General features: G+C 43.4%; 2 protein-coding genes across 2 annotated transcripts; one reads left to right on the top strand and one right to left on the bottom strand.

The window, feature by feature from the left end:
- Positions 1-699: 699 nt before the first annotated feature.
- Positions 700-1278, bottom strand: LOC147976462 (transcription factor MYB77-like). Its single transcript, XM_087519788.1, has one exon. The coding sequence runs from the start codon at positions 1276-1278 to the stop codon at positions 700-702; it is 579 nt and encodes a 192-aa protein (XP_087375914.1).
- A 1997-nt stretch (positions 1279-3275) lies between these two features.
- UVH3 (5'-3' exonuclease family protein) lies at positions 3276-11791 on the top strand. The gene is made up of 14 exons (XM_048716176.2): positions 3276-3763; positions 4521-4717; positions 4798-4933; positions 5080-5157; positions 5276-5329; positions 5568-5752; positions 5891-7535; positions 7671-7865; positions 8001-8086; positions 8746-9019; positions 9142-9278; positions 9509-9593; positions 10206-10709; positions 10948-11791. The coding sequence occupies exons 1-14, from the start codon at positions 3425-3427 to the stop codon at positions 11491-11493; spliced, it is 4461 nt and encodes a 1486-aa protein (XP_048572133.1). The 5' UTR covers positions 3276-3424; the 3' UTR covers positions 11494-11791.

Here is an 11791-nt window from a genome sequence, read left to right as displayed (position 1 = left end):
TTATTCTGTCCTTATTGTTTCTATTAACGAAAGTCGAATTAGGAGCTGAAACTTTTTGAGGTTGTACATCAAACATTGATGTGTGTCTACAAAAAATTTGAGAATGTTTGAACATATATATTCGTTTCAAAAAAATCAATCTCATTGATCTCACCTAATATGAGATCTCACACAAGTCTCCCCCTTTTTTAGTTGATGCATCTAGATAAATATATTTTCACTCCGTAACAACGTGTAGTTATTGTATCAAGTCTCATGATAAGATGTGAATAATAAAATACGACAATGTAAAAATCTGACATCAGATTTTTAACCATGACAAATTAAATATTTTTATGGCAAATTTAGTTGCCGAGAGGATGACAATTTCCTTTAGCAAGCAGAAATGACAGATCCTTGTCATGCTTAATTTTCTTTAGCAAGCAAGAAATAACAAATCTCAATTTTCATATCCTCGTGACAACTATTTTTGCCATAAAACATTCAATTTGCAATGGTTAAAAAAAACTGACGTAGATTTGTAGCAAAATCCTATAGTATACAAATTAGAGCCCCAACTCTACATGTGCCTATATTGCATCTGTATTCTTCGTCTGCAACACGACGGCCAGCAAGATCGCAACACATGTGACTCAGAATTAATGGAATAATAACGATGCACTGATCGCCCCAAAGCTCTAACTTAAAAGGGCGCACAGATCAGAGGCTCAGACTCAGGTCCACGGCCGAGGCCTCGCCCAGCCCCGGCAACCCCAGCGTCAGGTCGGTGGTTACATCGCCCTCTGCCGCCGCAGCGGCCTCTGCCTCCTTTTCCAAGACCCTGGCCGTCATGGGGAACAGCTGGAGGCACACCCGGACGGCCTGGTCGTCTTCGGCGGCGGCGGCGGCGGCGTCGTCCTCCGTGGCGTGAGCGCCCAGCAGCTGCTTGCGCAGCGTGGAGTTCCACCGGTTCTTGACGGAGTTGTCGGAGCGTCCCGTGAGGTAGCGCGCGATGGTGGCCCACTTGTTGCCGAACTCGCGCTGCCTCCTGATGATCTCCTCGTCCTCCTCGGGCGTGAAGGGGCGGCTGTCCAGCTCCGGCGACAGATGCTGGCACCAGCGCAGCCGGCACGACTTGGAGGCTCGCCCGGGCAGCGCGAGCGCGATGGCGTCCCAGCTCTTCGCCCCGTGCTCGCGCACCCCACGCCGCAGCGCCTCGTCCTCCTCCGGCGTCCACGGCGTCTTCTTGCAGCCGTCTGCCCTGCCCACGTCGCCGCCGCCGCCCCCCTCTGCCGCCATCGATCGGTTTCCTCACGCGTGCCTGCGTACGCGCGGGGTTCGACCAATGGCCCCTGTACGTAGAAGTAGTGGGGGAGACGGTTTGGGTGTCATGAGGGTTGTACGGACTTCCTCCATGCTTCTTTTTTTTCTCTGTAAAAAAAGTGAGGCAAGAGATTTGCATCATCTTATCATCATATAATTGGGAAATAGAATTTCCAAATAATTTATGAATAACCGGACGAAAAAATTTCACAACAGACCATGATAACATAAAGGCAGTGCAACACCGTCCGGGCACCGAAGCCAAAATATTGCATCGTCTCATAAATTAACAAGAAGTAGAGTTGTCTAATTAATTTAAGGAAAAAGTGCCAAAACCGTTGCAACTATCCACAACAACTCAAGGCAAGACTGACTGACCTGGCTATCAACATGAAGGCACTGACCGTGGAGCAGAAAAGCACCGTTGAAGTTGCCTTTTGCCGTCATTGCTAACAATCTTCCGCGAGCCAGCATGAACCCCTTGTCAAAATAGTGTCGGGACCCATGTCGGCCTATGTCAAACAGTCGACCACCCACGTCGACAGCCATACAACTCCGACTCTGCTGACGAGCATTGCATGAGAGAAGCAATGAGCCTGCATTGAGTAGACCCGGAACCGACCACTCATCTCGTGCCATCGTCACATTTGAGCGAGGCTCCTCCACTATAACTCCGACTTCATGAAGGCACAGTGTGACACGATGGTCCCTCGAACACACCAAATTAACCAGCTACCAAAACCCAACTGCAACCCAACTTCGCTCATCGCCATCATCGTTGCCAAAATAAGAGACCATGCCAAACTTATCCAGGACCGCCACGCTGCATCCCTAGCAAGTAGCGATAGAACTCACAAACCACCGCGACACAAAGAGCACTGCCATCGTCCGTTTAGGAAGACTTAGAACAAAGTGTTTTTTCGGGAGCACCTAATCGTGGGCCGCCCCCTAGAAGGCTCCCGCAGCGGGTGTTTTGGATGGGTTGCGACTTGCGAGTGCGTCAAGTGGTGCCCCCAGCTACCGTCACATGTCGCGCATTGGGCGCACCCGCAGGAGTGCCGAGTGCACAATTTTGTTTTTTGTTTTTATTTTTTGCATGGTTTTTTTATGCCCAATGCGCGACATGTGATGGTAGGTCTACGCGAAGTACAGTTGTGCTTCCCATGTGAAAAGCACAATTGCACTTCTGTGCTTCCCCAAAATAAAGCACAAATGTGCTTAAGTGAAGCGCGGTTTTTTTGGTTTTTGGTTTTTTGTTCCTCATTTTTCTCTTGGCTTATGTTGTTTTCGGTTTTGGTTTTTTTCACCGTTTTTTATTTAATTTTTTAATTTTTTGGTCTTTGTTTCTATCTTTTTTTAGGTTTCTGTTTGTTCTGCTCTTTGAGTCTTTCTTTTTTTTTTTGGTTTCGGCATGAAGCACGGTAATGCTTTTCATGTGTAAGTCTGACTGTGATTTCACAAAATAATGAGCACATTTGTGCTTCCGGGTGAAGCACACCCCCTACGAATGCAAAAGTTAGTTTACTTGAGAGCACGTGTTAGTATAGTTTGTAGCCACAAGTTACTTGGGAGTATAGGTTTGCTCGAAAAAATGTTAAACCTATCAGCATGACTTCTAGTTTCAAAGATCTCAATGTGAGAAACGCAATGATGATATGATTCGTGATTTGGACGCGCGATTCGAGAGATAATTTTTCTAAAAAATCTACATAAAAAAGCACAAACAAAATCATCGATGATTCCCGTGTGTGGAAGAAATTACACCCAAACTCTCTGGTTGCGATAAGTCACAAAACAACTCTCTGGTTGCGATGAGTGACGCATACACACACGATGCGCCACTTATCATAACCAAAAATAATGGTAGTGACCTTTGTAAAGCGATGCTCAAATTGGGCCAACAGGGCCTGCACACTGCCGGCCCAAAGCGCAATAACGCAAACCGCCTTTGTCCTCTCTCCTTTACTCCTCGACGGCCTCCCACCCAGTTCCCGGCTCGCTCATGGCGAGGGCCTGACTTCCGCCTCCCTCTCGAGCTTTCCCATCGGCCTCCTGGGCGCCCCGCTGACCGCCGCGGCCGAGCCGTCGCCTGCTTCGTCCGCCGCCGCGGGGGGACCGGGGGATGGGCGTGCACGGGCTGTGGGGGCTGCTGGCCCCGGTGGGGCGGCGCGTGTCGGTGGAGACCCTGGCGGGGAAGCGGCTGGCGGTGGACGCCAGCATCTGGATGGTGCAGTTCATGCGGGCGATGCGGGACGACAAGGGCGACATGGTCCGCGACGCCCACATCCTCGGCTTCCTCCGCCGCATCTGCAAGCTCCTCTTCCTCCGGGCCCGCCCGGTCTTCGTCTTCGACGGCGCCACGCCGGCCCTCAAGCGCCGCACCCTCGCCGCCCGCCGCCGGAACCGCGACGCCGCGCAGGCCAAGGTCCGCAAGACCGCCGAGAAGCTCCTAATCTCCCATGTAAGTCACCTCCCCCCTCCCACTGTTTGATCACTCTGGTGAATGGGGAATGGGGATGCTACATTTAGATTGAAAATACGCATACGCTGTCTGTCCAATTATGCGGTACATGTACTCATTGCTTGCATAGTGGACACTATTTCGATCTTAATATCAAGAGAACCAGTACGCTCTGATCATGTGAACTTGAAGATGTTCCATTGCCTATAGGCTAAAATAAGACATTCAACTTTTTTATAGACATGGTTAACTTCGGTCATCTGATAATGGAATCCGGGTTTTACCCCGTTAGAAAAGAAACAATTTGTTATTTCAGCGTCTGCCGGGAGTTAAAGGGGTCGATTTATCTCACCAAATATTTTCCCTATATTACTTCCAAAACCAATCATATTATAAGAATATATGTAAAGCACTTGTCTTCAAAGTTTGCTCGGCATAGTGGGAATTATTTGGGCCAAACAGTTTATTGGTGAGGATAAATTGTACCTTGGAGGAAGAATCTAGTTTAACCCTTCTAGTTTCTCTTCCCAGATAATCTATCCATCATGAATGCACATTTTCTTCCTAAAACGCATGCCTTTTCTAACAATGCTTGCTTTCAAATGGCCATTCTGTTAGCAAATTGGAAATGACCCCTTTTACTAAAAAGGAAAATCTGTTAGCAAGTGATATGACATCTTTTAGGTGTACCAGTCTTGTACGTTTCTGAAGTAAGACAAGACCAATATATTGATGGTTTTGAACCTGTGGTTATCAGCTCAAGGCAAGTAGGCTTGAAGAATTGGCAGCTCAAATCAAAAGTGACAGGGCTAAGCATGATGCTAAGGGCAAGCAGGTTGGGAGCAGTAGAGGAGAAGAAACTGAGAAAACAGATGGAGATCAAAACCGAAATGACGATGGCGAGAACAGCAGGGGGGCAGCTGCACCAATCAACCAGGAAAAATTGGATGAACTGTGTGTGTCTTTCTGTAATTTTCACATGTTTTCTTGCTGGTTAAGGTCAGTAAATTGATACTTTCATTGCATGTGTTAAGGCTGGCAGCGTCACTTGCTGCAGAGGACGAGGCAGGTTTGACTGGCAAAGGGGAACGAAATCCTGCAAGTGTCCCATCACAAGAAGGAACTGGCATTGACGAAGATGAGAACGACGATGATGAAGAGATGATATTTGTAAGTCATATCTAAGTCAATGAAGTCTCCATTTATTGGCTTTCTTCTTCTTCATGAAAGAGTTCTTTATATTCTCATGGGACAAGGATTGATTGTTTTATTTGTTAGTCTGTTTGAATATATTGAATTTTGTGATGCAATTGCAGCCTATTACAACTGGTGACATTGATCCTGCTGTGTTAGCTTCTCTCCCTCCATCAATGCAGCTAGATCTACTTGTTCAGGTAATGAGGCCAAACTGTGTTTTGTATGTTCGTCCTTTGCACTACCTTCAAGTGTATATTTATATGATCACAGACTAATGAGGAATATATCTTACTTCATCTTTTGTGTTTGCTTTAGATGAGGGAGAGGGTGATGGCTGAAAACAGGCAGAAGTACCAAAAAATAAAAAAGGTATCTTCATGGATAAATATATCATTAGTGTCGCACCGTTGCTAACTACAAATCTAGTGTACCGTAATTCTAGGATTTTTTATCTTCTTCAGTAAACTAATTATTTTGGGCAGCAATCAGTCCTTTCACTTTTACTAATAGGATTTTTGAGAACTCGTGTCAGTTTCAGTAACAATAAATCATAAATGAAAGGATCGGGTTTGCATATATGGTCTTACAATGCCTTGTCTCGTTTCAGGAGCCTGCAAAATTTTCAGAGCTTCAAATACAGTCCTATCTGAAAACGGTTGCTTTTCGTCGAGAGATAGAAGAAGTTCGGAAGGGTGCTGCAGGTAAGGATGTTGGGGGCATCCAGACATCGAAAATAGCATCGGAAGCTAACAGAGAGTTCATTTTCTCATCATCATTCACTGGTGATAAACAGTAAGTGATGTATTTATGTCTGTAAATGTGGGTACCACAGTTAGGGATTGCCCTTCTTAAAATTTTGAATCTTCACGGATATTTGTCTGTGGTATTTCCGTGCTGCATTACTTATCTGATTATACTTGTCTGGATCAGGACATTGGCACAAAGAGGTGTAGAGGAGCAGATTGTTGATAGCGGTAAATCAAAAACGGAAATTAGTTCTGCTATCTTCAAATCCAGTCCGTCAAGTAGTTCTAGATCAATTAAACCTCACAGCGGTGAGCCTTCAACGGGTTTTGGGCCTGATGTTGAGACATATCGTGATGAGAGAGGAAGGATGAGAGTAAGTAGGGTGAGAGGAATGGGAATTCGTATGACTCGTGATATTCAAAGGAATTTGGATTTTATCAAAGAGCATGAGCAGGCAAAAAGCATGGGACAGGCCAACATAGGCAAAGGATCAACTAACAATGAAGAACCACCAGATTTTCCAGAACATCTTTTTGAAAATGATGGGCTGCAAAGCTCTGTTGGTCTAGGTGAAGATTTTGGTGAAATTATTGGTGACAACCATCACACATCGTCACTTGTAGGAGGATCTGATGATATTTCTGAGAGTTCCTGCCATGGGAGCAAAGATACAATAGAGATATCTTTTGTGGATGATCAAATTGGAGTGAAGGACAACGACGACAAGCTATTTTTGCATTTAGTTTCTGGAACTTCATCCAAGTTATTTGCTGATGGTGATCGTTTGGCTAAAACTACAGAAGAATCTGACAACTCCGAGGGTATTTGGGAAGAAGGTGTCATAGAAGAACAAACACTTCCTATGAAGGTTGGTGAGAAGGATTATCAATCATCACCTCCTGATAACTGTTGTACTGACGATGAGGTGGAATGGGAGGAAGGTGTCTGTGATGTTCCTGAAGTTCCTTTTAGTAGTGAATACAATCAGTGTAAATTACCAAAAGGGGATATAGAAGAAGAGGCTCTCATACAGGAAGCAATAAGGAGAAGTTTAGAGGACTCCGAGAAGCAGGAATTTGAAAATGGAATCCCTGAAGATTTGGAAACATCTATTGAAGATAAATCTTTGCAATCTCATGATGTTCCCAAACCATCTGAAGCTCCTGCTACAACTTATTCCCACTCCGAAGCTTCTTTTGGTAAAGAAACAATCAAAGAAATGGGAATAAAAAACAGTTCTGGTGAGGTTGGTGTTATGCATGATCCTGAAGTGCTTGAAGCTGAAAGAAAAGAAAATGAAAAACAAGCTCAACTGGAGAGTAATGATGGACGAGCTGGTACAAACACAGATTATTCGCGGGGGTCTTCTCCAGTGTATAATGTATCCACAAGTACTCTTACTGCAAGGCCATCTTGCAGCCCAAAGGTTCAGGACAATGATGCAATCGTGTCCGCAACCAGCGTTCATGAGTGGCCTAAAGAGGAAGAGCAAAACACTTTGAATTCTCATAAATCAGAATGCAACACAAATGATCCTTATATTGGAGAAACCTCCATGGCGGCCCACAAGGAACCTTTGATGGATGAATTGGTAGCCAATGATGCCATACAAAAGGAAAATGTTATTCAGGAAGATATGAACATTACCACTTCTGAGATCAACAGTACACGATTAAATGAGAATTATGATAGCCATATTATATCAGAAAATAATCTGGAGAAGGAAATATCTTTTCTTAGACAAGAACAGGTAGATCTTGGAAATGAAAGGCGAAAACTTGAAAGCCATGCAGAGTCTGTCAGCAGTGAGATGTTTGCTGAGTGCCAGGTTTGTTGCAATCTACCTAACTCCTTTCAGTCAGCTAACAATTTTTGGGCGGAGCTTTATCTCTGAACTGAGGTCCAGTAAAATGATTTAGTTTAGTAGTGCAAAAGTATTAAACTACATCTTTGGGTGATACAGGAATTGCTCCAAATGTTCGGCTTGCCGTATATAATTGCACCAATGGAAGCTGAAGCTCAGTGTGCTTACATGGAAATCAACAACCTTGTTGATGGAGTTGTTACTGATGATTCAGATGTCTTCCTGTTTGGGGCAAGGAATGTTTATAAAAATATATTTGATGATAGGAAGTATGTGGAAACATACCTTATGAAGGTCTAATGGTCTATCCTCTTTCTACTCTCTATTTCCCCTTCAACTTTCGTTGCTTTTCCATCTACAGCTATAAGGGAAGTCTGCTTATCTGAAGCTGGATCATGCTTTTCAGTTATTATTGTATTTCTTTTTCAGGACATCGAGTCGGAGCTGGGACTAACAAGGGAACAGTTAATTCGTATGGCTCTGCTTCTGGGGAGTGACTACACTGAAGGAATTAGGTAATAGCTGGCAAGAATATATTACATTTTATTAATTTGCGAAAAACATTATGACATCATAACTTAGTGATTTGCATACTAACAATTTGCAAGCTATTGCATTTATAACAAACTATACAAAAACTAAATTTCCTCATTGAGTTGTTGCACTGTTCTTTCATAGTAAGATCAGATCAAATTTTCTGTTCCAGAAATCGAATGCAAGTTCTATTTTGTAGGAAAGGGTTGTTGTTATTTTGTTTTGTATTATTGGTTCAATTTTGAAATCTTGTCTAATGAAATACACAAATTACAAGGCTTTGCTTGAAAGGTTTTTATTTTGGTTTGAAACATATGCAAAAATAAACTTATTTAGTGCTCCCTCCGATCCATATTACTTGTCGCTCAAACGGATGTATCTACCACTGAAATACGTCTAGATACACCCATTTGAGCGACAAGTAATATGGATCGGAGGGACTTGCTATTATGAATAAGTTTTTTTTTTTGCGGTTGATGAATAAGAAATTCTGTAGCAATCATTGTACTGAATCTCGCCGTCTTCAATTCTTTATATAACACTCACCGTCTTTTAGGTACACTAGCTATGATGCAACAACTTCTATCTATTCAATTTTTTTGTTTGATCCTGCTTATGCTTTTATATACTGTCCATGCAGTGGTATTGGCATTGTGAACGCTATTGAAGTTGTACATGCATTTCCTGAGGAAGATGGCCTCCAACAGTTCAGAGAATGGATTGAATCACCGGATCCAGCGATATTGGGGAAATTTGATGTCGAAACCAGTGGCAGCTCAAAGAGAAGGAAATCTGGTGGAAATGAATCGTGTGAAAAAGGAAATAGCCTGGAACCTGAATGTGTTGAAGGTTCTGATAATAACCAATCTTCTAATGAGACCCAACATATCAAGGAAGTATTTATGAGTAACCATGTAAGTATGTTCTAGTTACGGGATAACTGTTGAACTGATTCAGTTGCTTGGCGAATATTCCTTCTGTATTTGTTTATTATGAGTATTTCTTTTACACCTGCTGTTATTTCTGTATTTATCAGAGGAACGTGAGCAAGAACTGGCATATTCCTTCCACTTTTCCTAGTGAGACAGTCATCAATGCATACATTTCTCCCCAAGTGGATGATTCAACAGAACGTTTTTCCTGGGGAAGACCAGACTTAAGCTTGCTACGCAAGTAAGTTGTCTTCAAGAGAACAAAACTTCCCTATGAATACATTCAAGTCTCTATTCCTTGTCAATCCCCCTCCCTCTCTTCACTCAATTTTATTTTTCAAACTTATGGAAGAATTCTCTCAAAAGTCACTGTCCTTGAAAAGACCGCAGTAGTAATGTAATGCAATTTCTCCTTTTTCTTTTAAATATCATCGGTGCAGTAACAGAAACTGTAATGTCGACTTTCTTTAGGTTATGTTGGGAAAGGTTTGGCTGGAACAAGGAGAAAGCTGACGAACTGCTGCTTCCTGTTTTGAAAGAGTATAATAAGCATGAGGTTTGTTGTCGGTCTCAAAGATATCATCAACTGCTGCTTCCTGTATTCTAGGATACTTTGGTGTTGGTTATGGGAGGTTTATGCCAAATTTTGATTTCATAACCTCTCCCTCCGTCCCAAAATAAGTGTCCCAACTTTGTACTAACTTTAGTACTCCCTCCGTCAAGAAATATAAGAGTGTTTAGATCACTAAAGTTAGTACAAAGTTGGGGCACTTATTTTGGGACAAATGGAGTATTTACTCTCTGATTTGGTCGTTCAGAAATATAATCCAAAATTTGGAACATATAGTATTAATATGTCAGAATTTCACCCCTTTGCGTGATTTCTGGATCTGCTGCTGGTTTGACCATATTGTGCAATACTACCATTAAACATCTGTCAGTTTAGAATGGAAGTCTGTGGGACTTTAGTGCCATTTGTCCTACATCATTTAGGGTATGATTTCTGCTTTTGAATACGCCAATAGTTGTGGACTAGTGGTCTTGGTGCGTGGGTTTTATTTTGCTGCAAGGACGATGATTTAACTGGGAAATTGATGGTGATCGAACAAACAATATTGGTTATGTGAAACAATTGCATAATGACGTGGAATGCTTTTCTTAAATGCAGACTCAGCTGCGCATGGAGGCATTTTATTCATTCAATGAGAGATTTGCAAAAATACGTAGCAAAAGGATTCAGAAAGCTATCAAGGGTATCACAGGGAAAACTTTCTCAGAAACGGATGAACTCAATGAGGATAGTCCCAGTACTAGTGATGCACCCAAGAAGAAAGAGGCAGGCCGCTCTAGCCGTGCTAAACCGAGAGGAAAAAGGAACACCGGTGCTGAACCTAGAAACATGGGAAGTCAAGAAGATGACAAAATTGGTGATCCTAATAGCTTTGCCGATGCGGATGCACTTGCGGAAGAACAGAGAAATGTCAGTAAGAAGAAGAACGCAAGCCCCTCAGGTCGTTCTAGAGGGAGAGGTCGAAAAAAGATGAATGTTCGACAAGAGACTACTAGAGATGAGGAAGATTTCGAAGTTCAAATGTCTAATTTGTCCGCAGATGAGGACTCGCATAAAAGGCACACCAACAAATACAAATCAGAAGGAATAACAGTACGTAAGGTAAGTTCCTCTCCTTTTACGTGCCTTTTTTATTGTTTGTGCTTATCTCACGGTTCTAGTCAAGTACTACTGTGTGGACCTGAAAAGTTCATCCATACATTACCTTAGCCCTGCCTGCAATCACAAATTTGTGCTTCATTGTGAACGGAATCATGTGTGAACCTTTGGATGGTTTTCTTGTGTTTGCACTTGAAATGAACCTTACTATATTTGGATGTTGCTGCTGTTGTTACTGCAGTCCAACCGGAAGAGGAAACAAGTAACGTACATGGAAGATGACCACGAAGCTGATGACAATACTGTCCCCTTGCATCAAGTCGATGAAGATGACCCTAGCCAAATTGGCACCGACATTGACACAGCTGGACGAGACACGCAATCCAATCTGCTCCATCAGGATACAAGTGAACTGAACAGCGACCAGATGCACATGGACCCAGGCACTGCCGAAGATCTGAATGAAGATCCCTTGGGCTTTGAGTTATATGATGACCAGACTGATTCTGCACCAAAAGAATACCTTTTCACTGGAGGCGGATTCTGTGCGGAGGAGGATGAACAAGATACAGCGGTTGATCGATCTGGCGGGGAAACAGTGGGTGGAACAAGTGACGCATGTGAGGATATCGCGGGGGTTTCTGACGGCGGTAAAAGTATAGGCCTGTCGACGCCGACTGAAGAGTGTGCAGAGGATGCTAGTACGGACGCCCGGGGTGCATCTTCATCGAAGCGACACAATGCTGGCAGTGGTCTGCCCAAGATTGCCAAACGTAGGAGAAAATAACTGGCTTCCTCATAGTGCATCATGCCTGTCTGTCATTATAGGTTCGAGTCTATGTGTAGCCCACGTTTCGACATTTTGCTTGGCAACCCTGTAGTGCATCACTTGCTACTGCTTTGCTGTAGCTCTGTTCTCGTGCATAGTCTGAAATGCTGGTAAAATAACTGTATAGGACGAAGTTTTTGGTTGCTTCAGGTTACAACCATCGTAGCCAGGTCTATGATCTATGTATAATTATTATGCGGGCTGGTTAAGCATGGCTGGGAGGGAGGTCCTGGTGAAGTAAATTACTCTATGAGCT

Source organism: Triticum urartu, chromosome 4A, assembly GCF_056163025.1.
Source record: "Triticum urartu cultivar PI428250 chromosome 4A, HENAU_Tu73, whole genome shotgun sequence".
NCBI classification, from domain to species: Eukaryota; Viridiplantae; Streptophyta; class Magnoliopsida; order Poales; family Poaceae; genus Triticum; species Triticum urartu.
Note: the sequence above shows the minus strand (reverse complement) of the source record. Positions and strands in the feature narration are given on the sequence as shown.